This window comes from Mus musculus, chromosome 13 (genome assembly GCF_000001635.26).
Source record: "Mus musculus strain C57BL/6J chromosome 13, GRCm38.p6 C57BL/6J".
NCBI lineage: Eukaryota > Metazoa > Chordata > Mammalia > Rodentia > Muridae > Mus > Mus musculus.
Window position 1 is genome coordinate 21,511,363 of NC_000079.6, and position 25,575 is coordinate 21,536,937.

Here is a 25,575-nt window from a genome sequence, read left to right on the forward strand (position 1 = left end):
TATTCAAATGCCATTACCCCATGAGTTGCTATGTGCCAATTAAAGAGAAAGCACTAACAAAAACTTTAACATTGTTACTATGAATCTCAAATATTAAGGTTTTTTAAAAATCACACCACAGAATATATACAGACACCTATGATTCCATTAAAGCAGTGTTTCTCAATCCTTCCTAATTTGGCAATCATTCAACACAATTCCTCATGTTGTGATCCCCAACCATATTTTGTTGAATTATAATTTTGTTATGATTATGAATCATAATGTAAATATATGATATACAACCCCTGTGAAAGGGTTTTGACTCGCAGGTTTAGAATCAGTGTGTTAAAGCTTGGCCTTGTGAAGGATACCTTCAAGGATCCTTAGTAGCATCCTTAAACTCTATCCACTAGATGCTAGAAGCATCCCAGCTCTTCACCAATGGTATAATCTCAAATGTCTCTAGACATAACTAAACTTCTAAACGACTAAGCAAACATCAGATGCAAAACCCATTCCGTTTCCAGCTCATTTTACAGTTGTACTTTTGTCAGAATAGGCATTTGTGTTATTTCCAATGTTCTTTTCTCTTTAGTTTTGGAAACAAGGTCTCAAAAGTCTAGGTTGATGCGAAACTCATTCTGTGTGGGAGAGTGGATCGTGCCAGGAAACTTGGTAAGGATGAGCTGGTTCAGAGCCCTGGCCTGAACTACTGTCTCAGGTGGCTCCACCAGATTCCTGGCCTGGAACCTGTGCCACACTTCCCACATAGAAAATGTAACCTGTGGTAATGTTGTTGTAGCCCACAACAGAGTTTTCCATGCTAATGTGGTATCTAGAGGCCCTGAGGGTTTGTTTAGTCAATAAGCTTCCCTTCTTGGACACTCCTTCCTGCAAAAGGTATTTAATCTCTGGCCCACCCTGGGGAGTTAGTATGCATCCATTTTCCATGATGAACAGTCAATCAACAGTTTGGAACCAAGGACTGTATCGTTCATCAATAACAGCCATGGGAAGCATGGAGAAGGCCTTCACCTATATAGCCCTGCTGCTTAAACCTCCCGCAGAAGGCAGCCCCAGGCCCCACCTCCTAGAGAACCAGCCACTAAGCTAAGTAAGGACTTCCTCCAATGAACTAAGCCAGAGCACCACTCCGCAACCACCCTACCCCTCCCACCGAGAGACTTCCATTCTTGACTCTTCCAAAAGTGTCTAGATGTCTAGGAGTCTGAGAACCCGTTGCTTGTGGACCCCCCACTCTGGTCCCAATTCCCTGTGACCCAGTGCCTTCGGGATGTCCAGGAGTTTGGGAGCCCCTGACCCTTCCTTCCCAACTCCATATGGTTTTCAGCGGCGACTGGACACCCAGGAGTTTAGGAACCCCAGCTTTGGCCTCTCACATCCTAGACTGCATTTTCCCATTCCCTGAGCAGTGTATTATCAGCCCTTCCCTGGAGCCCAGCACGGGTGGCACAGGGTAAATGCAGTTTAATGCTCCGATTCATCTGCCTAGAACCCCAGTGGTGGGGTGGAACGCAGACCTACACTCAAGTAGCAAGGATAGACCCTGAACTCTCCATCTTCCTACCCTCACATCCCAAGTGGGATTCTAGTCTTGTGGCACTACACATGGCTCATTTCCTGTTTCACTCTTTTTAACTCATCAATAAGTTTGGCCAGGGAAATAGTTTATAAAACTTAAAAATTTTACATAGAGCTTCCTAGATTTTTTTTTTCTGGCTTTACTCCTTGATACAGGCAAATCTTGGTGTACTATAGTATTTTATAGAGACAGTTATGTAGTTTTTGTGTGCACTAAATAGGTCACATTACTGAAAGCCCTTAAAAATCTCAACATTACAAAAAAATCCACACAATAATTTAACAAGCATTTATTAAACACCTACTGTGTGCTCAGCACTGTACTAGGCACTAAAGCGAGTGCAGTGATACAAATGTTACAGTTATAATCCCTGCCCTCAAGGAGCTTACAGTTTAAACTTGGAAATAATACAGATGTGAAACTACTATATAGACTGCTAGAAAATAACTGCAGAGCAAGGTATTAATGAGTGCATGGATCATAGTACAAACTTGAAAGTTATGTGCTTAGGCAGACAGAATAAGGGAAGATGCTGGTGTGAGGCGAACTCAATCAGGAGATGCTGTCTCAAAAGACATGAAGGAAGCAAATTTGAACAGAAGGTACAGTCAAAGAGTAATCTAAGCAAAAAAGCATGAGGAAAAGGCACAGAGGCAAAGGCTTGTAAGATAACAGATAACACTAGGAACTGTAGGAGGTTTGAATGTGATATACCAAGGTAAACATGCCAGAGAGTAATGAAAGCTGAGGCTTGAATGGAGAACAAGGATATGGAACACTGGTGAAAATTATCTGCTGGGGGCCAAGTAAAAATGAGATACCATGAGAATGGAGATTGAAGATAATTTTTGAAGTGTTATATAAGTTGGATATTCTGGAAGGAAACTGAAGGGAATCATAGTAACCTGAGCTTACATGATGCAGATCTATGTGGAAGGCTATACGGGTATTGTAGAAGTATAAAACAAAGACTACGCAACAACAAAAACAAACCTCAAGAAGAATATGAGCATGATCAACAAGGTTCTAGACCAGGAGAGTGGAAGACAGAAAAGGATGACATGACAACTTCAAGGTTGGGATGAGAAACACAAAAAGCAATGATTCTATTTTAGGGTAGAGCAATTAGGCAATGATGTTTATTTCAAAATAAAATACAAATTGAGGCAGAACAGTGAGTTTTGGTTTCAAATATCAGGGTGTGTAGGTACCTGAGGAAAATTCCCCAAGCAGTGGATGACATACAAAGTGGAAAATAGAAAGTAACTCAAATACACGAAGTAACAAAATAGATAAATAGGAACACAAAAGTAAAAACAGGGTACAGAAATTATTTTTAGTATAGAAGACAAAAAAGACTAATTAACAAGAGCCTGATATAGAAGAGAAATGACCTAAAAAATACCATAAGACAAAGAAAGGAGAATTCTTATGATGCATTAGTTAAGGTTCTTTAGAGAACAGACCTTATAGAATGAATCTACACATATGTAGAAAAAGGGAATTAGAGTAGCTTCCAGGCTGTGGTCCAGAGAGAACAATGGCTGTCTATTAATGGAAAACCCTAGAATCAGGCAGTTGTTTTATTCTATCAGGATAGAAGTCTCAGCTGCTCTTCCTAACATTCCAGAATCCTGAAGTTGGCTCTAATCCTATTGAAGGCATGGACTTACTAGCAGGAGCAAGGAAACAACCGCAAAAGCTTCCTTCTTCCACAGCCTTATATTTGAATGCCATCAGAAGGTGTGGCCCTGACTAAAGGTGGATCTTCTTACCTCAAAAGATCCAGATTAAAAGAAAATAGTTTTTACACTTGAAATGATTTACTTAAGGAAAAAAAAATCCTCACAGGTGTACCCAGCAGTTTGGCTTCAGTTAATTCCAAATGTAGTCGGGCTGACAACCAAGAAGAGCCATCTGAAGTTCACCCCTTGTCACCTTGACACACAATCATATCTTCTTATGCCATGCTTAATTTCCAAATGAAAATAATAGCCAGGTCATAATTACACCTAAAATGATATAACTAGCCCATGTACAACTGCAAATGCATTATATATTTAATCAAATCATAATTACACCTAACATGATAAAACTATATTTTGTATTACCTCAAATGCATGATTAATTCTAGAATAAATGGCAATGTCCCTTGAGGGACATTCTTTTGGTATCTCAAATCTTAAATATGGTAACTACAGATATTCTCTTAATTGATGTTACATTACATGGTAAGAAATTGAGGAAAGAAAACACAAATATCTGAACACATTCTTAACAAAATCTGGAAGAAACAGTAATCCTCATTTCTGCGCCTGATCGCATGGCCATAGTTGGTATTTGCAACTACCTTCCTTAAGTACCCACTCTTTATTTCCTCAAAGGCAAAAACAAACCCAAACCAAACCAAACCAAACCAAACCAAGGCAATATTTGAGGGGTAGGGTACATTTTCTGCGAGGTAGAGAGGCTATTCCCTCAGGTGAAGTAAACCCAGGAGAACCTGAGGGTTCAAAGTTCTGAACCTCAGCAGGGTCCTACCACCCGTCTCCACATCAAGTTACAGATCACGTTGCTGACCAACCAATGTTCTCTTACTTTAACCACCGACACTCTCTGAGGCTGGGACTTCAATTTTCTTTGAAATGTGGCCAAACTTAAATGAAGGCTTTGGTTTGATTGTCCACAATTTGAGCTGTGATTGCTGGAGTGGAGATTCTCTTGCAAGATACACTTAGAAACCTTTAGACTCTTTATGCATATCTGGAGCTGGCTAACTTTATCACTGAGTACACTGCTGCTTTTCACTGTACTCTGAGATGCTAGAATTTGGTTAATTTTATCAAGCAGCGCATTCTTTCCCTTTGTCCTTTGTTCAGAGATGCTAGCAGGAACCAACCAGCAGTATCATTTTCCTTATTTTTTCTACAAATTTTCAAGTTTTATATACAGACTCAACAAATTTCTTGCCTCTCACAACTGGTAAATCAGGATAATCAAATGCATTTATCTCTGTAAGTTTGTAAAACAGTTCACAGCATGGGTTTTCAATATTCCCTGAGTTTCTGAGAGACTTCAGTAACTGTAGGTGTCTGCAAACCTATCCCAAATACTTAAAAAAAATTCACCTTAATACTTCTATTGCTCTAGAACCACCTCTGATATGAAAATCTGTATTACTTGGGATTCTCTAGAACAGAACTTATAGAATGAAAAAATACATATAAAGGGGATGTATTAGAATGGCTTACAAATTGTGGTCCAGGTAGTTCAACAATGGCTATCTACCAATAGGCCTAATCACCTAGTAGTATTCAAGATGACAACCAAGAATAGTCATCACATGTTGGGAAACTCAACATGATGAAGTATAATGAGATTAAGAAGGACAACAACAATAAAACATCTTAATTTATACACTGGCAATTCTATGTACATTTCAGTGGAATGTTGACTATGAAAAACCAGGAAGACCTAAAGCGGAAATGGGTTAAAAATGAATACCACACTTGAAAAAAATCAAGAAAAACAGAAGACACACAGAATGGTGATTAGAAACGGGCAAGAAGCCTACATGGTTTCTCACTGTAGGCTTCGGATAAGCTTACTATTGCCACCTGTCCATCTGCCCAACCTAGCTCTACTCACGTCTTTCCTTAAGGAAGTCTACAGAGAAATGTATTTGTATCACTAAGCTGTAACTGCTTTACCCTCCTAGTTACTCCTTTAAGCATGTTTTATTGACAAAATAACTTTTTTGAACTAAGAATCAAGAATATCCAAGTCTAAAGATGGTCTCACTGCAAATAGTATTTTAAACCAATTTTCCAGTAATTGCAATGGATCCACACTATACTACTGCATATTATTTTACCTAGGCTCTTATGCCAAGGGTACATGGTTTCATTTGGCTGGCTGGAGTTCAGTCAGTTGGTAGCAAAGCACAGTGGTCATCACAGGCTCTAGCATCAGGCTGTATAGGTTAGAATCTTGCCTTTTGCTGGATATGTTATGTTGCTTAGTTCCCTAAGCTTCTGTTAGATCTTCCATAGATGGGCATGTAGTGGTGAGATTAGCTCTTATGTAGGATACATATTTAACTTAGGGTTTGGCTCATGGCAACTGCTGAAAAACAAAACAAAAATGTCAGCTATCATTCTGGAGGTGTAGAAACAAGAGCGAACCTATACTGGTCCATGCATTCTTGAATACTTATCTGGCTTCATGGAGAAATTCTTTGATACCTCAGAGATTTTTTCCAGTGGTATGTTGATAGCAAGTAAGTTAGGAAAAACCACTTTACTCTGCCACATCTTAAAATGAACAGCTTAGGATGGGAGAAGATAATACTGGTGAACAACTCATTTCAGAAGTAGAGAAAAACTGGACACTATAGGATAAAGGCTTAATCCTATAGTGATTAATTCATCCTTAATGAATGCCACTGAACTGAATTAAATATAGATTGATTAACGCTTGCTGAATTCAAGACTAACAATGACTTCTATGTTTTTCTACACTTGGCCTGTTCTATACATGTGATAAATCGCCTTTGATAACTCATTTAAATTTTTTATTATTGGTAATTATGTTTATGTGTATATATTTATGTGTATCTGTGTGCAGGCCAGAGATATTGGATGTCCAAGGAGCTGGAGTTACAGGAAGTTTCGAGCCACCCAAAAAGAATGTTGGGAACTAAATTCAATGGTCATAACTACGCAAGAACAGTCCACACTCTTAACCTCTAAGCCATTTCTCCAGCCTCACTTACCTTTTTTTTTCTTTTGAGACTGGACTCACTATATTCAAGGCTGGCTTGCTATGCAGTCCATGGTGGCTCACCTGCCCCTGCTTCCTGAGTGCTATGATTAAAGGTGTACCTCACCATAATGGCTCTAATAACTGGTTTTTAAATGACCACCCTTTTTCAGATTCACCCCAGTGTAACATTTATTTTCCAATTATACTTTCTTTTCTCTGGACTTCTGCCAGATTCTTAGTAATTCTGAGATTGAAGTATCTGGCACATATTACTCTGGGTACAAATGCAAAACGGGCAATTTTATTAGAACTCAAGGCAGGTGCTTCACAAACGTATATGAAAGGAGTGGGCATGCATATATGCACACATGCAGACATCTAGCTGCTCTGAAAATGTACTCATCCTATGTAACTGCCACACCACATAGAACTGACCTATGCGGAAACTCTGTCTTATAGCAGGTAAGGCATGACTCAAGCAGCAAGCAAGGCTCTGGACATAGGCAGATTTACCTGCTTCTGGTTTCTTAAACATTTGCAACCCTGTCTTAAAAAATAAAGTTATTGGGGCTGGAGAGATGGCTCAGTGGTGAGAAGTGCTAGAGAGGAGTTAGGAATGGTAATCTGTATTAAACAGGAATGAAGCAGACAGAATGGAGGATAAGAAAATAATGAATAATGGAGAGGTCTGTTCTGAGAAAGTTAATCAAAGAAACTAAAATGATCCTTTTAGGGCAGCCATGGTGTGAAATTATTATTTTTTTTCAGAGATTTCATCAGAACCTCCTTATTTGTCTTCTGAGTAAGATTAATGGAATCATTTTAAGTGTGAGGATTAGTGTTGCAAAGCAAAAGCTATTCAACTCCAAGCCTGCTGGTTAGTCAAATGGTCAAACATGAAATATAATGAATAGTAACACATAGTTTTCTTGCTTCTCATTACATGAGAATTCTAAGATTGTCCCTAACACTTGGAGGACTGATAGCATTACTAAAATCATAGTACTTTAGAATAAGCATTTTAATAAGTATTTATTAAGTAGTAAGTATAATTACTCAATCAAAAAAACTCTACATTTTAGACGCAGAAGATCTGATGTGTTGCTTTAAAAGCAGTCTCATTCCTTTACACACACAGTATTCTGTTATGATAGAAGCCTCAGAGGTGACAATGAGTGAATAATGTATCTTTGTTGTTAGATGACTGATGGAGTGTACAAGAATGCAGAAGAATGAGGAGTCAGACGGAGGTATTTGGATACTGGAGATATGCAAATGGAAGGAAACAGATGGAAGATAATGTTGGATCTGCTTCGGCCATCTGAGAAGGCCGGTCCAGGCTGACCATATGGTCAGTGAGTTTATATGGACTGATAGGAACCTGAGAGCAGTACTGTAATGGGCCAAGAGGGATGATGTACATTCTTTGTAAGGATTTTAATGTCTTTTTCAAGCACCTCTGTCTTTTATGTGGTGCCAAAGCTTTGATAGTGCAAATATTTTTCAAACCACAGTGTATAGTGGGGAGGCAGAAGGAGAGTCAGAAGACACCTTGAGAAACAACTGTCCATGCTCAAGAATAGCCAGGCTGAGTCTCCACTCACCTCTTTCTTTCCATCACGCCCACCATCATCACTAATTCGTCCACTTCCTTTGTCGGCACAGGATTGAGACTGGGGGTGGTGAAGGCTATGTACAGATGCTCAGGGACTCAATGGAGTCAGTAAAGGTTCTAAACGAAGAAAAATGCTACAGTGCTGTTAAAAAGATAGCATTGACTTTGTGGAGAAATATGGGTATCTATCGTCTAAGAGTATTAGAGTAATAATTTAAATGTGCTACAATTTCTCTCTAACTAGGATATTAAAAAGCCAACACAAGTCTTAGTCTCATTGAGGGTTGCCTTGGACTCAAGCAGTGTCTTAGATTAGGATTTCAAGGGCACCTTCAAGGGATGACAAAAAAAGGACCACAGGAAATGGGAAGAAACAGAGAAGCTTGGAGGAGTGGTTTCTCTCAAACTTAGAGCTACTCACAGGAAAGACAAAATATAGTGTTTCAAGTTACAATAAGCCATTTACTGTTATCCTGAAGAATCTACTGAGCTGCTAAGGTTTGCCCCAAAGACAGTCAAACAAATCAACTCAGATCAGGGATTGGGCCCAAACTAGTCAAGTGCTGTTCTTAGCTTTGTTACAGCTGCAGATTCTGCCCTTTTCACTAGACTTTTCCACTAGTACATGGTTTCTCTAATGCCAAATGATGCTCACACTACAACCAAAGCTTCTCCTAAACTCCTGTGCTTTGAGGCTTTTCTGCACTGTGGATTCTCTGATGCCGGATGAGGCTGGATCTCTGAATAAAGGCCTTCCTACACTCACTGCACTGATAGGGCTTCTCCCCGGTGTGGATTCTCAGGTGCTGAATGAGACCAGTATTCCCATTGAAGGCTTTCCCACATTCTTTACACTTATAGGGTCTTTCTCCAGTATGGATTCTCTGATGTTCAATGAGGCCCGACTTCTGACTAAAGGCCCTCCCACACTCATTGCATTTGTAGGGCTTCTCCCCAGTGTGGCTTCTTTGATGGCCAATGAGATGTGAGCTCCGTCTGAAGGTTTTCCCGCACTCATCACACTCATAGGGTTTCTCCCCAGTGTGAATTCTCTGATGTCCAATGAGGTGTGAACTATGACTGAAAGCTTTTCCACATTCATTACATTCATATGGTCTCTCCCCACTGTGGATTCTCTGGTGCAAAATAAGGCCTGCACTCTGACTAAAGGCCTTCCCACACTGATTACATTGATAGGGCTTCTCCCCAGTGTGGATTCTCTGGTGTAGGATCAAGCCTGTGTTCTGACTGAAGGCCTTACCACATTCCTTGCAGTGATAGCGCTTCACTTTGTTGTGGATATCCTGATGGGAAAGAAGGGCCGACCTGTAACTGAAGGCTTTACCGCACACAGTACACTGATAGGGTTTCTCTCCAGTGTGTATTCTCCAGTGGCGAACAAGGCCTGAGTTCTGAGCAAAGCTTTTCCCACATTCATCACATTTATGTCGTCTCTCTTGTGTGGGATTTCCCTGGTGCCTCTCTAGTTTGCCCAGAAGGTCTTGGGTTTCTCCATGTGCAAGACCCACAATAACATCCCCATTGCACTTGGCAGTTGCCTCTCCATGTGGCTGGATTCCGGGAGATATTCCCTGTTTTGGAAATAATTCCTTGTTCTCACTCCTGGTCTCGCCATCTGAAATAAACGTGTAGCAGACAATCATTTTCAAAGTCACTTTCTATTTTTATATTAGAAGAAAGGGGGAAGTGATGTTCTCATTGAAGCTACAGGAAATACAATTTTCTCTATTTAAAATAGGAGAGATATATGTGGGTTGACCAAACAGAAGTACGAAACAAATGCCAACTAGGAAAGGGGTGCCAGGAAAAGGGGGTTCCCTGATAGGCGAGTAAAGCTGGAAAGGGATCAACTGAGAAGTGTAAGGTGGGGAGCAGAAAAAGATAAAGAACTCCTACAAGATCTATTGAGTCGGTGAGAATGTACCAAACAGTCCTGAAAGGGTTGGAAGTACCACTGGCTCGTGACAGAAACATTCCAATATGATGGTCCAATGGGAACTGGAAGAAAGGTGGGAACTCAGGGAGTTCAGGTACAAACTGTAAAGAACTCTGGGTTGGAGAACAAAATGTTTCATTTTAGACCCCAAGAAGTCTCAATCTAATATCCATCTCTTGAATTCTGAGTTTCTTTTAAGATTAGAAAAAATTTAAAGCAAATTTATGACTACGTATGTCACGTGTGTTGGGTGTCTGCAGAGGCCAGAAGGCTCTGCATCCCCTAGAGTTGGAGTACTGGTGCCTATGAGGTACTTGATGTGGATGCTGGGAACAGAGCTCCCGTCCTCCGGAGGAGTAGAAACCACTCTTAACCACTGAGCCATCTCCACCAAATCCCGAGTTTAAGCTCCACTACGTCCTCCAGAAATGTTATAAAGCTACTAGAGACACAACAAGCAAAGAGAAAATTCTTAAATCATTATAACTATAGCTCTCCTTACCCAGGGAGAACATGTTTCTGTATTTCTCGGGCCTGTTATCTCTATTCAGATCCTTCTGTGATGGATCAAGAAGCCACTCCTCTCGAATAAGAGACACAGCCATGTCTTCAATCCTTTCCAAAGTCTGAAACAAAACAAGACCCTCATTTGGGGCCTAGAAAGGTTCCACAGCTCAAAACCAGTGTTGGAGGTAACTACAACTTTAGGAGAGGTGAAGAAGCAGGAGTGTGCTATGCAAAAGGGTGGGAATAGCTGGGAGGAAAAGGAAAGTGCACTGGATTTATTGGGGGTGTGGGGAGATCAAAGACTGGTTTAGTACTAAGTATAAAGGATTCAGGGAAAGTTCTTAAACAGGTACCGCTACAGACAGAGATGGGCGTTTGCCACAATATTGTCAAATAGAGGTACAGGCTTTTAGTGAGAAGGAGGACAACTCACCTGGAACCCTGCAGTGAGAAGTCTAGCTGTCACTTCCTGATCTCCAGAACTTCCCTTCTGGGAAGGAGTAGGTTTCTGAGAAGAGGACATGGCTGGGAGGAGAAAGGAGCTATGAATTGACTAGTTTTATTGCATGGTTGTGGGAGCCGGCATTCACTTATCCAAAATTATTTCTATTTCAGCATATATATGCCAAGGATTTTGCACATAAAGTGCTGACATTTTGGATTCTGGCCCATATCCATGAATGCTCATAGCACATCTGTACTTTAATGTACCTGAACTTATACAGTCAAATAAATTAAGTATCCTGATTTCCTAATGGGAACGGATTTCTATTTTCTTCTCTACTAAAAGTATTGTCTTTGTGTTTATGTGTGATGCTCCTTTACATTCCAGTGTCCTGGAAACTGAACATGAGGACCGACAAACTCTAGTAAGCAAGATAACAATCTTGCTGATGATCTCTGCCATGATTGCCCGTGTCTGCTTCTCACAGATACTGAGCATTTAATTAGCAAAATCAACCTTAGAGTTAAGCAACATATGTCTTGGGCAACAAGATTTATGACTTCAGACAAGAATTATATAATTAAATAAAGTGTTTCTATGCTTGTTCCTTAGAAATATTAAAAGGTCTTAGCCTTTTGACTAAGATCCAGTATAGGAATATCACAAGTTCACTTATATGCTGGTGGGGTGGCAAATGCCTATAGCTCTAGCCCTTATGGTACAGGCAGGAGGACCACCACAAATTTGAGGCTAGGCTGATCTACAAAGTAAGTTATAAGCCAAAGAACACTACACATAGACCTGTTTCAAAATACAAAAAACAATTTCACTTAAGCAAAATAAAGTATTATAAATCCCATAAATGGAAAAACAAAACCTCAAACCAAACAAAGACAAATAGCCTAGAATATGCTATTCTGCAAAAATAAGTTATTTCTAAAAAATAACAATGCCAAAAAAGACACAGACATAAGGCTTCATCTGGCCAAGTATGAAGTAAGCACAGAGAACCCAATGTTTCTGAAACAAAGAATTTATATGCCCATAAGTAAACAACAGCAATAAAATGGAAGGGTAGAAGACATAGCCCAGTTAGAAGAGTGCTGGCCTTGGGTGAGTAACACCATGAGTTAAGATACTTAGCACTGCCCAAAACAACCCAGACACACCCACCCCTCCTCTACACACACTTAGGGCTGGCATGATGGCTCAGTGGTAAAGTGCTTGCTGTATGTATGAGGATGTAAGTTCAAAGTCCCATCACCCACATAAAAGCCTTATGTTTGAAGCCCCAATCCTGGGAGTTGAAAGAGAACAGAAACAGGCAGATCCTGGTGGCCTGGAGGTCAGATAATCTAGCAGAAATGGACATACATATTCAGAGAAAGACCCCATCACAAAAAATAAGGTAGAGGGGCCAGAGAGAGCATCCGGGCAAAGGTGCTTTTCATATAAGCCCAACAGCTCAAGTTCAATTTCTAGAACCCATGGTGGATGGAAAGACCTGACTCATGAAGAAAGTTGTTCTCTGCCCTCCTGGCAGGGGTATGTCTGTGTACACACACTACTAGTAAAAGTAAGGTGAGGGAAACAGAATGTACACAACATGACTTCTAGTCTCCTCCTATGTATCCATGGGTAAACTAGAAGGGAAAGAAGTAAATGTTTTCTCTTAAGATGAACAATGCAACAACATAGAATGAATGACTGAGAAAGAACCACTTGTAATTGGTTTAGTAATATTCCCTGACTCAGTTGAGAAGCTTTAATAAAATAAAGTAAAAATGAAACATCAAAAATATTAAAATTACTGTATTAGCAACAAGTTTGGTTAAGATATTTCCAAAGCTTCATGAGAACTTCCTCCTAAATTACTTGGTTATAAAGGGGAAAACAATAACTTTATAGTGATTAAACTAGCAAGATTAATCTTAAGTCATCAAAAATAACATTACAATAGGCCAATTTTCTGTAGTGTTCTTGCTAAATATATTCAATTTGAACCTAATATGAGAAAAGTTCAAAAAAACCCAATTTGTAGCCATTCTACTAATTTTGATCTATGTTCTTTAAAACTGTTAAGGTCATAAAAAGAAAAACTAAGAAATAATGGAAAAAAATGACAAATTTAAGGATACTGAAGAATTTATGACTAGCTGTCCTAGGTCATAGGGTGGGCTCTGAACCAGAGAAAACACTGGGACAACTGGCAAAAGATGAGTATGATCTGTGGATTAGGTCAGCACCACCATTCCTAACTATCTTCTTATTGTGGTTATCAAAATGCTCTTGTTGTAAAGTACTGAAGTATTTGCAAATATAATGTTATAATACTAGCAAAATCTAAAAAAAAGATCTCCTGTAAATGGAATTAACAAATGTGTCAATTCATAAAACAAAACAAAACAAAACAAAACACACTCAAATTCTTTGTTCATAAGTTTACACCTAGAACTGATGGTCTACTGTTGTTCTCTGTGCACAATATGACCATTGACCTTCTGACCTCTTAGCCGCTGTGGCTATATACAGAAGACCTGCGTGTGTGGGAAAGGATCACAAGCCCCCTTCCTCATTCCCATGTAGGCACTTAACTGGTGCTAAGACATTTCTTTAGTGGTATAGCTGATGCTAAGCTACCCATGTTCCTATAAAAAATAAAAAAAAAAATCCTTTACCCTACCTCTAATTATACTCATTGGTTCATAAGTTAGTTTTCAATAGATTGTTTCTTTGGTGTGTCCTTTGTGCCCCAGTAGGGGGTCAACAGCTATTTATCTGCATAGGAAAAGTTCATGTATTACTTCTATAAACATTCAAACCCAGAAGATTGAGACTACTCAAACACTGATGCTAGTTCCTGAATGAGACAGGTACCCCAAATACAAGTCTCTTTCCTCACCGTTGTAAGTGAAATCTGGCCTCTTTCCCCTGTCCTGTGGTTTCTGGGGCACTGGAGATTTGGGCACGGTGGCCAAGGATTGTACGTGAATACTTGGAGGTTCTGATGCAGATTTTGAAGGTATGACTTCATCCCAGAGTACTCTGTGCCCATGTGTATGAGTTGAGACCTAGAAACAATGGGACAGCAGAGTTACACAGAGTTCCTTTGAGAAATGAAGTGAAGGTGGTAGTGGAGTCAACGCCTTTCATGGGTGTTCATATTTGGGAAAGCAAGCAATATTATGTCATTTACTTCCTAGGGCAGCAAGAAATTAGTACAGAAAGAAGGTATTTGTTTCGGTTTAGTACTAAAGAAACAATTTCTGTTGATATTTCTCTACTATATCAAACACCAATATTAGGATTCAGAACTCTAACTTAGGATGAATAACCCACAAAACTAAAATAGGGTCACACAATAGCAAAATATTCTTCTGATAAGAAACTAGGAAGCAAAAACAAAAACAAAACAACCCTAGGAAGCTCATATTCTAGGAAGTAGTCATCTTTCATTATCCAGGCAAGGCAAGCTGGGCTTTGCTTACTCGCTTCCTATTAAGACCTGTCCCCCATCCTTGCTCTCTGAACAATGCACCTAGCACCTGCTAGTGATATAGGACCTCACCTGCTTTGAGCTGTACCTACACCCTACTCAGAACAAGGGAATAAATCTCTCCTCCCTCTAACAACCATGACATTTAGAAAGCTTGTACCCAATCACATTCCAGTTACTTCTGGGTAAGGAAGGTAGGGGTCAAACAGGCCTAGACTGATTTTGGGTGCATGAGCCAATAAGACAAATTGTATCCTCCAAGAAAACAAAGATTCATCTTCATCATGCCTACTAGCAAACAAATTCCCTTTTCTCTTGAACCCCAGAAGAAGCCCCAAATAATTGAGGCCCTAGAGTACTTGAGTAGTTTCACTTGAGTAGCCTAGGACTCTTGATTGTATTTCTTACTTTGTACCATTGTTCTGCCATTGAATAACATTTCCTTGCTATCTGTACAATTTGTGTGGGTCTTTGTTCCAATTCCTTGAATAAGAGGCCAAAGATGTAGAAATATCTGGCCCAAACCCTGACTGTTTGTGTTACAGGTACCCCAGAAAAAAAGTAATATAAGCTCCTTGTGTATTATGGTCCCATATAGTAAGCAAGGACAATAATACAAGTGTGGGATGGATCTTAGGAGGATGAAAATGGATTCTACCTTTTACAAAATTAAAATTTTCATCTGCATTTACAAGAAACCAGTGAATAGAATTTATTCCTCAAAGTGAAGCCAATGTCTTTCTACAAAGCTTTCAGGAATTCAGTCACAGCATGCACAGCTACTTACTGGCCGCCCTAGGACATTAATTTGCCTTTCCAGGTCCTCCAATAGGGTTACCACCTCCTCTCCATTCTGTAACTGGTGCTCCTTAACCAGAGCCTGCAGCTCCCCTGGCAGGATGGTCAGGAACTGCTCCAGCACCAGCAGCTCCAGGATCTGCTCCTTGCTGTTCAAGTCTGGCCGCAGCCACTGATGGCAAAATGCACGGAGCTGGATCAGAGCTTCCCGAGGTCCTAATGTCTCCTGGTAGCAGAGCTGTCTGAAGCGTAGACGAAACAGTTCTTGGCCAGGTGTGTTGTTCTCATGCACACCGGATTCCTCATCCCAACCATGATCCTCCTCTATCTTGACAATGACAAGATCCTCTTCAGGAGCCTGGTCTGGTGGAGATGGGGCTGAAGAAGGCTTTCTTGGTTCTGTAGCCATTTAGGGCCAGTAAAGCTCAGAAGATCTCTTTCCTCTACCTTCTGTATCTTCTTACAAGTCTTCCAAGAACCTCCAGGGCACTTCTTCCAGAACAGAAAATGATAACTATGTTAAGGTAAGGCAAAAATCATAGTAACTTACCAAGATATATTAATGAGTGCCCTAAATAATCTGGCAGCCCAAACCCACCCATGGTACAAACCCTTCCATTTGCTTTCTCTTTAGGGTTGTGGAGGATGGAGACCATGGAGAGTCAGCCTAACTAAAATTCTATGTTTAATTATCAGGTACTCCGGAGCAGCACACACTGAATTCCTCACGGTACCTTGTACATCTGCGGCTCTCAACTGTCTTGTGTACTTTAGCTCTCTCTTAACCTTGTTCTAGTTTATGAACCCTTTAATCCTTTCCTCTTCATTACCTAAGATTCACAACCCTATTTAGGCTTCCTATTTTCCCTCTTGTCTCAGAGTTATCTCTTGGACTTCATCTCTTACTCCTAAAAATCTATTTGGAGCAGTGGATCTGCAAAGAACAGAACGTCTTATCAAAATCTACAAATCTAAACCCACACACCAAAGACCTTCCAGAATGTTACAGAAATAAAATTCAGTAGTGTTTGAGTTTGACAACTTTCACTTAGCAGAAGACACCTAACATCAATATGTATGCTTATTCTCATACAGATGACTATTCATCTACACTGCCACCAAATGAGTTTTTTCCTGTTTGTAATTATGAATAAAACCACCGTGTACATGCATGATCTTGTGAGTTTTTAATTCAGTGAGGTAAAACATGGAAGTAAGAAGTAAACTGCTGAGTTTTAAGTGTAGTATCTAAAAAACTGCTGAATTGTTTCCAAGGTGGCTATATTTTGCATTCCACTAGCACTTGAAATTGTATTAAAAAATAAACATTATAATAGGTTTATAGTAATCTGTTATGAATTTGACTTGTTTTTTTACTAACAATATTGAACATATATTGGTGAAGAATCTATTTAAAGATTTTGGCCCACTTTGCGTTTATTTTTTTTGGCACAGTCTCATTCTATAACCAAAGACAGTGCCAAACTTGTGATTCTCACACCTCAGCTTCTTAAATACTGGGCCTACAGGCATGTACCAGGTTTACTTACATACTTATTTAACTTGTTTAGGCTGCTGAGATAGGGTCTTATCATGTAGTCAGGCTGATCTTTAACTGGTGAGCCTATTGCCTCTCTCTCATGTATTAGAACTACATGCAATTCCATGCTTTGCCCAGGATTGTTTTGTAATTGAGGTTTATATTGTTTGTATGTTTAAGACTTGAGAACTCTTTATATATTCTGGATACAGGTCCTTTATGAGATACATTATTTATAAATATTGACTTTCTTCTATTCTTCTAACTGAAAGCTTTGAAGATGATATTTGAAATTTTTTGAAGTATAATTTATCGAAATTTTTAAAGATTGTACTTTTGATGTCAAATCTAAGAAATGTCTGTTTAACTCCAAATTACAAAGGTTTTCTTCTAAAAGTTTGTAGTTTCAGGTTTTAAGCCTATGCTTGATTTTTAATTAACCTTTGCAGAAGTGAAGGTGTGGGTGGAGGTCCCCCTCCTTACATACACATGAAAATCTGTTGTAGTTCCATTCACAGAAAGGATTATATACTGGATCACTTGCCTTTTCATCAGAGCGGGGGTGGGGGGGAGGTCTGACTGGCCACAAACACTATTTCTGGAGTCTTTATTCCCTTACTGTGACCTATATATCTACCTTCTCTCGAACTTTCAAAGTAGTTCGAATCCTGCAACTTTTCTGTTTTTGAAGCTGTTTTGGCTTTGCTGGTTGTTGCTTTTTTGATCCATATATTAGAATAAGCTTATTGATTCCCAATAATGCTAGAATTGAACTTGTGTTGAATCTATATCTCAGTTTAGAAATACTATCTTAACAGTATTGATATCACATTATGAATGACATCTTAACAAGGGTTCTTCAGTCCATGAATGTTATCTTTTCATTTAAGTCTTCTTGGACTACTTTCATTGTTGGCCAAATTATTTATTTTCCTTATTCTCGATATCTACACACACTACTTTTCTCACAATGGTACATTATTGGTTGTAAAAACGTTTTGCTCTCTTAATTTCATACTCATCAAAATTTTATCTTGATAGAATTAAAGAACATTAGAGCGCTATATTTACAACACAACATAGAATGTGTCTAGATTTGTTTTAAGAGTAGAGGCTCCAGGTCCAAAGAGCTCACTTTGATGTCCCTGTTTCTTTGTGGGGAATACATACACTAATGGTTTCTGTTCTTGTTTATATATATATCCCTTGCTAAGGCTGCAGTGGTGACTTCTCCTTGACTTTGGTTAAGCTTCTCATCATTCATGTTACTGTCTTCAAAAAAGATGCTTATAAATGTACCCTATTTGCAGACTGTAGATAGATATAATCAAATTAACATGAAGTTATAACTGAAATAAGATAGGTCCTCAATCCAATATGACTGGTGTACTGTTAAAAAGACACGGGGCTCTGAGGGACCGTTCAGGAGATAAAGGTGCCCACTGCTGAGCCTGACAACCCGAGTTTACTTTCCCAGAACCCACAAGGTGGAAGGAGAAGACAGACTCCTGCAATTGTCCTCTGACCTCCACTACGGTACTGTGGCATGAGTGGACCTTACCTATCCTCCCCAAACAAAACAAAATTCTCTAAGGTTGTTTTCAAACTGGTGATTTCCCAACCCTAGTACAGCATGCAATTAATTACGGGCATGCACCAACATACATGGCCATTTCATTCTCCTCTCTAATAATTTTGTGCATACACATTGCAGTGTTGGAAAGTACCTACAGAGAAACACTGATCCCTACACACCATCCTTGAAGAACATCTGGTCAGGATGATTGCCTTATGAACGGAAAGGCAACAATCTTAGGCTTATTCGGGATCGAAAATGTTAAAGCCTTGAAAACTAAGGAAGGCACAACTCAAATACTGGCTTCTCAAGAGATGCAGGAGATGTACTTTCCTTTCTGATTAATTAAACTTGAGAGATGTCTGAGAACCGAATACAAACCAGGAATGATAATCTCCAGGTTTTAGAGATTAAGAAGAAGTAGATGAAACAAACATGCTTTGTAGTTATCTGAAATGGCATTCATTCATTTTGTTTGTTTGTTTTGGAGATTTTAAAAGTTATTTTAATAAGGCTTGAGCATGAGGGTTAGGAGAAAGGCACTCAGGAGAGGGCCAGACGCACAAGCGTGGCTATGGGCTTCTCAAGGAAGTTGCTTTGATGAATGCTTTTAAGACTGACATTTTTATATTTAACCACAAGGAACTCAAAACGTGCACATTCACTAAAATGATGATTGCTGCATAGCAATACTTAAGTGAATCGGACAAATAGAAGTATGTGGTCAAGTGGTGGTCAACGTCTTAGAAATCCAACAGAGATTACTCATGAATGACCCGAGTTTTGGGAATGGGAACCTACCGAATTTTCAAGATTCTATTTCAGTTAGCTTTAATAAACTAGGTAAGCAAAGTATTCTGAATAAGGTTTAATTTTGTTACCCCAGAATTACTTAAAGTATTTCTTTTGCATACAACTGTTCAGCCATTACATGAACTACTTTCATAATATACTTCTTTTATGGGTAGAAAAAAAAAAAAAAGAGTAACAAAAAAAAAAAAAATCAAAGATTTCCACGTGGGGTAGAGGCTTCAAAAGAAAAAAATTATTATCTTTAAAAATGAATTTTGAGACCGATCGGCAAAACTGCTGAGTAGAAACAGTTGGTACACGGGCCGGCTTTACAAGTAAGAGCGAGTGCAAAATTATATACATGATGACTGGCGATGAGGAGAGCCATCCCGTAGGAAGTTGGGGCCGGGTGTCGGCCTGCTCAGCGGCGGCAGGCCCTGAACCGACCCGCTCCCCGCTCTCGGGCCTCCGCTGCCCGAGCGCCCCTGCTCGGCCCAGCGCACTCACCGAGAGCTCCCCACGCTGCCCGAGGGCGGGAGGCGGCACAGCGCGGACAGGGAAGCGCGCGAGGAGACGCGACGGACACCGAACCCGAGCGGGACCCCTGCAGCCGCTAAGTTCCAAACCCTTGGAGCCGCAGAGCCGGGCAGCACGCATCTTGCCCCACAGCCACTTCCGGAAGCTCTCTAGGAAGCTCGGAGGTCTGACAGCTCTATGGTAGGCCAGCAAAAGGACCGAGCGCCCTCAGCTACACCAGGTGGAGGGCGGCTATGCGGGACATCCTGAGGAGTGACATAGCTTTAAGTCACCTAAGCTTTTGTCTGGCCAGCCTCGGGCTTCAGGTGACAAGTTTAAGAGTTGGGTGGCTGATCACAGATCCAGAGGCCTGCGCTGGGCTCAGGAGTATACTTAACGGATTTCTCTTTATTCTTCTTAGTTACCTTGTGCTTTCCCATTAATGCTTCATGATTACTCCAAATTCCCAACTTTCACTGCGTATTGAAGAATTTAAACCTTTGTAGTTCCTAGGAACAGTAGTATATTTATAAAGTTCCTACTGACCATTGCTTTCTCTTTGACTATGAGTGTTCTCATCCTCCAGATACTTATGGTTGGAAACAACAAAACGTCTACAAAATAACCAGACCCCTAACTTAAAATTTAAATAGAAAATTGGTGGAAAACAATGAACATTGGTTTACTTTTTAATGTCAAAGACAACTTTTATCTGTTTCAACTTGTTGAGATAGAGTTGGTGAATCTCATTCTCATCTCGAGGAAATGAGGCAGAGGACATGTGAATGTCTTACCTAGTGTCATATAAACGAATGGACAAGCAAAGAACTAGAACAGAAGGGAGAAGTCATATTCAGCCAGGAATTGCCAAGCTTGGGTCACAAGTGAACACAATAGACAGGGTTACATTTTGTTGTTTTGCTAGTTTAGATCAAGTCTCTCTGTAGCCCTAGCTGGCCGCAGGGCAAACTTCCTGCCTCACCTTCCCAAGTGTTGGGATTAAAAGCATAAATCAAGTGATTATAAATTTGGGATTATAAAATTGGTATTATAAATGTAAGTCAATACAAATAGGTTAAAGCCTTCTGAAGTTGATTCCTCTTTCAAAACAACTAAATTAGAAATAAAAGAATATTTGACTCATATTCTTTGATTCAAGTTTTTAAATGATGATTGAAGTTTTGCCCACATTATGGGCACTCGTGGTCTCTAAGGTAGATTCTGTCTATTAATCCTGAGCACTAAGTAATTTTTGGTACTGTTCTCTTTTTAGTAGAACTAATTTACTCTATAAATTCTCTGATACCTAGTTAGAGCCTAACTTATACAGGCTTTCCACACTTTATGTACCCATAGGGTTTTAGCCTATATGGATTCTCTGATGTTTAATAACACCTCTGTGCCCACTGAGATCTTTCCCATACTCTATGTTTATAGGACTTCAGTGTGTGTTCTATAATTTCCAACAAGATGTTCTTGTTGAATGAAGGTTTTTCTGCATTTATTACATGTACTGGCTGGTTCTGTGTGTCAACTTGACATAAATTAGATTCATCAGAGAGGAAAGAGCCTCAGTTGAGAAGATGCCTCCATGAGATCCAGCTGTAGGTCATTTTTTCAATTGGTGATCAATGGAGGAGGGCACAGTCTATTCTGGGTGATGCCATCCATGGATGATAGTCCTGGTTCTATAAGAGCGAAGGCTGGACAAAGCAGGGGAAGCAAGACAGTAAACAGCCTTCTCCATAGCCTCTGCATCTACTCCTGACTCCAGGTCTGCTTGAGTCCCTGTCCTGACTTCCTCCAATGATGGACTATGATCTAGAAGTGTAAGCCAAATAAACCCTTTCCTCTCCAATTTGCTTTTTGGTCATGGTGTTTCATCATAGCAATACAACCCTATACAAATTGGTACTGGGTATAGGGTATTGCTGTGACAGACCTGATTATGTTTAGGGGGAGAAATGTGGAAGGACTGGACATTTGGGCTAGAAGGACCATTGATTGTTGAAACCTCAGTGTTCTGTAGGAGCTTGGAAGACAAGAATGTTGGAAGCAGTGCTGAAGACAGAGGCTTGGAATTTCCCTCTGAAATTCCAGAGGGAAGATTAAAGATTCTATCAGGGCCAGTTGCTGTTTTGATGTAAGATTCTGTGGTTAGAATGTAAGATTCTGTAGTTAGAGCAATATTTTGATTTTATAATTGACAATACTGGGAATTCCACTTTGTAAAAGCATGTAGTACAAAGTAGCACAAGTATGGTTGTGGTCATTTCAGATATTGCTGGGAATTCTGTCTTAATCACAAACCAAAACTAATTTGATGATTTAGTTTTTCTTCTTGACAGGTTTCATAAAGTCCAAACTGCCTTCAACCTATGTTTCTGAGGATGACCTTGAACTCTTCACATACTTCTACCTTGACCTCCCAAGTGTTGGGATTACAGGTGCGACTCACTGTGTCTGGCTAACTTAACAATTTCTTAAAAAAATGAAACTCAAGTCAGAAACTCAAGCAGAAATTAAAAATATCAAACATTCTAACATGATACAATCAGAGATATGCCAGTATCTGTGATTTGATACATGCTGAGAAACAATGGTAGGAACATCTAAAAAATATTTTGTTTTCCATAATTAAATTGTCTTTGTATGAAAGCAGAAAAGTTTGTACAGTAGAAACTCTGAGATCCATAAGATTCGATAGTCTTATTTTGGAACTGAGTTATTTTAGGTGGCATTTGTTGTTATTACTTGGCTTAATGGCAAATACAACATGAAGTGCTCATGTTATGTGTTGAGAAGCACACCTATAGTGAAGTCACATGTTACAACACAGTCATTGCTGCCAGAAATGTCTGGGATTCATTAGATATTAGGTCTAGAAATTTCACTTGTTACATGTTTATAAGCCTTTTGGGTTGTAATATTGGATCTATTTGAATACATACTTTTGTACTTTTGTGGGGGAGGGGTCTTGCTTTTTGAGACAGTGTCATACTCTATGTTTCTCACACTGGCACACAACTCATGATCTCCCTGCCTTGTCTTCTGGCATGCTACAATCGCAGGTTTGGTTCACCGTGCTTGCCTGCTTGTACTTTTACTAGTGCCAAGTCACTAACCATGAAATCCACTGGCAACCTTCTTGCTTGCCTGTATCTGTCAACTCAATGATATTATATTTTTTTCCTTTAACAATCCAATAGTGGAAAAAAAAACAAACCTGTCTTGACTTTGTCTTCCCTTTTCCACTTTTTGCTACAAATATTATTTAATGCCTTATATGCCCAACACTATTCTGAAAAGTAGAGCTAGTTTTGAGTAGAGCAATATCTGCTTATTTTCATGGAATTTATAATTGTGTGTGTGTATGTGTGTTGAATTTTATTTATTACTTTGCTCCTTCCATAAGGAGATATTATTGGGCCCAATCTTGTGGTATTCTCAGTGTGGATAATGATAGCTTCTCTAGTTCAAGGTGACAACAGCCATAACTTTTTGATCTGAAATGTTTTCCCCTCTTACTAATTTCATGACTAAATTTCTACTCCATTTTTAGGGTGGAGGATACATGTTGCTTCATCTAATGGACTTCTCTGACTACCTCCTCCTGATTTTATATCTTACCAGTTATATAATGGCACAACTGTCTCCACAAAATAAAAAACCATATTTGCTTTGCTCACTATTCTTAGTGCCTTACACAAAATGATATATTACTTACTGAATGATGAGTGATTTAAGGTTTCCAAAACATCCAGTGTCAATACTAACTAATGTTTTGCTGTCCCAAGAATAAACCATAATTTGATTCTCCCTGGGTTAAGCCTGAAGATATCTTACATGCTTAGGTAGATATAAAAACATTGAAAACTTTGGGAACATAAATCTAGGATGAACCCAAAATATGTAGGCTCATCTGGACATTTGAAAAGCTAGTAGTGCACGTGATCTCCAGAGTGCCTATCTCAGGATGTAAAAGCGCCTGCAGAGTAGACAGGAAGATCAAAGCTTATCCACCAAGAGAAAGCTAAACTGAGAGCTCCAGTAGGCTGCTCCAATGTCATTCTATTTCTGCCTCATGGAAGTTGTTTGTAAGCTCTTGATTTAATGATATTTCCATTGTTATGTAAATCATGATACTCTCATCAATTCTGCTGGATGTTGTGAACTAACTCCTGATTTGAAGATCATTTATTATTTGCTACTTGCTATTTTTTTCCTTTTGCTTGCTATATCCTCAATTAACTCATTCATTTCAAATAGAAATACTGGATATCTTAGGTCATTGCCCATACTGTACAGAGCATCTGCTTCTATGAATATTTTTCTCATGCATAAGCATTTTTTCCAAGGAGTAGAACTACTGGGTAGAGCATGTGGGTGTCAAACCTCGTCAAGTATAATCAAACCCTTACTGAATGTTTGCCCACTGCGTGATCCCATCACTGATGTTTAAACAATACTGCACAATTAAAACTCTCTTCAATGATTGATTTGAAAGATTTATTAATTTTTCCAATTAAATAGGTATTAGATATATTTTCTAATGAAACTATATATTTAAAAGTATTTCTTGGTAGTTGGATGTGGTTGCGTGTCTTTAATACCAGCACTCAGGGGGCAGAGGTAGGCAGAACTCTGTGAACCTGAGGCCAGCATGGTCTACATAGGCTAACCAGGTCTATGCAGTGAGACCCTGTCTCAAAATATTTTTTCTTCCTATGTACTTCTCTTACTATAGTATAACTTCATATCATTTGTTCATTTTTTTTCTATTGAATTCTTTAACCCTTCCACAATGAGTTGCATCAATATCTACTTCACTAATTCATTTAACATAGGGTTTCATGTAGCCCCGGTAGTCCACAGATTCACTCTGTAGCCCAGGCTTGCCTTACACTCCTGATGTTCCTACTTCAGCCTCTTTGGTACTGAGATTACAGATATGAGTCACCGTATATATACACCAGGTTGGTCTTGAGCTTACAGAGATCCTTCTGCCCCTGCCTCCTGAGTGCTGGGCTACATGAGATGCTAGCCCACGCGCTACATTTTACACAAGAGAATGAAACAGTTATAGAAAATATCTGCAAAATTATCTAAAAAAAACAAAAAACAAAAACAAAACCCTCCCTACAGCCCCCTAGTGACTATCCATCCAGTCTTTGTTTTCACCAGGTTCTTAGGTGACCTTTCACTCCATACAGGTTAACTTATTCATCGTCTTTACTTTTAAATGCCATGCTCTTCCCCACACATCTTCCCCATAGCCTTTGAATATTCTCATCATTCCTACGTAGCTTTGGCTACTGTGAGTTTACGTTATTGACACTACTTTTGTTGGTTGCAAACACTTTTTGCCAACATATACTACTTTCTTTTTGCCCTCTGTCAAGTCATTTTGATAAGTAGAAGACTCAGATTTAGTGCAATCTGTCTTTTGCAGCTTTACATGAAGTTGCCTTACCATCTCCACCCTTTGACTTCATATTGTCTTTCTAATATGAGTTTTCCACAACAGTGACTTTATTCTTTAGTTTTTTCCATGCATGGTAATATTATTGCATACTTCTATCAATTATTAGAGGCATATAGTCCTGCGGGGAGTGAGGCATTCAATACTCCCTGTGGGGTATAATTTGTACTGTTAGTTAGTTTTTTTGTTTGTTTGTTTGTTTTGAGACAAGATCTCATTATATAACCCTGGTTGGCTTCAAACTCTTAGCAATCCTTTTACTGCTGTCTCCTGAGTTTTGGGATTACAGGTTTGCACCACCACATCTGGCAATTTGGGCTGTCTTAATAATACATTAAATGTTGATTTCATATTTTATTGTTGGTTTTTCATGGATTTAAGTTCTAAATATCTGTTAACATCAATAAAATACTATGGGGCTCAAATGGTCATGATCTGTGATTATGTCAGTTTCAGCATTTGTAGTAAATTGAGGTCGGACAAATTTCATTCACTATTTATG

At 39.3% G+C, this 25,575-nt stretch overlaps 1 protein-coding gene and 1 long non-coding RNA gene across 12 annotated transcripts in view; one reads left to right on the forward strand and one right to left on the reverse strand.

The window, feature by feature from the left end:
* Positions 1-1,858: 1,858 nt before the first annotated feature.
* Zkscan8 (zinc finger with KRAB and SCAN domains 8) lies at positions 1,859-19,752 on the reverse strand. 10 transcript variants are annotated; one of them, NM_139141.4, is made up of 6 exons: positions 19,583-19,752; positions 15,157-15,659; positions 13,776-13,944; positions 10,862-10,953; positions 10,424-10,547; positions 1,859-9,600 (listed from the first exon to the last, which is right to left on the reverse strand). In NM_139141.4, exons 2-6 carry the CDS (start codon positions 15,574-15,576, stop codon positions 8,639-8,641), a joined length of 1,767 nt encoding a protein of 588 aa, NP_631880.2. In that variant the 5' UTR covers positions 15,577-15,659; positions 19,583-19,752; the 3' UTR covers positions 1,859-8,638. The 10 variants fall into 10 exon arrangements, with proteins under 10 accessions (NP_631880.2, XP_030103335.1, XP_017171135.1 ...); XM_030247475.1 differs by having other exon boundaries at positions 15,157-15,681; positions 19,583-19,735; XM_017315646.2 differs by having other exon boundaries at positions 10,424-10,577; positions 19,583-19,711.
* The window catches only part of Gm32724, a 29,813-nt gene continuing 21,764 nt past the window's right edge, over positions 17,527-25,575 (forward strand). The window contains exons 1-3 of one of the 2 annotated variants that reach the window (XR_001780871.2): positions 17,527-19,792; positions 21,940-22,038; positions 23,154-24,088. This is a non-coding gene — a long non-coding RNA (predicted gene, 32724). Of the gene's footprint in view, positions 19,793-21,939; positions 22,039-23,153; positions 24,089-25,575 lie in introns of those variants that run through there. The other variant, XR_001780870.1, reaches the window with a different exon arrangement.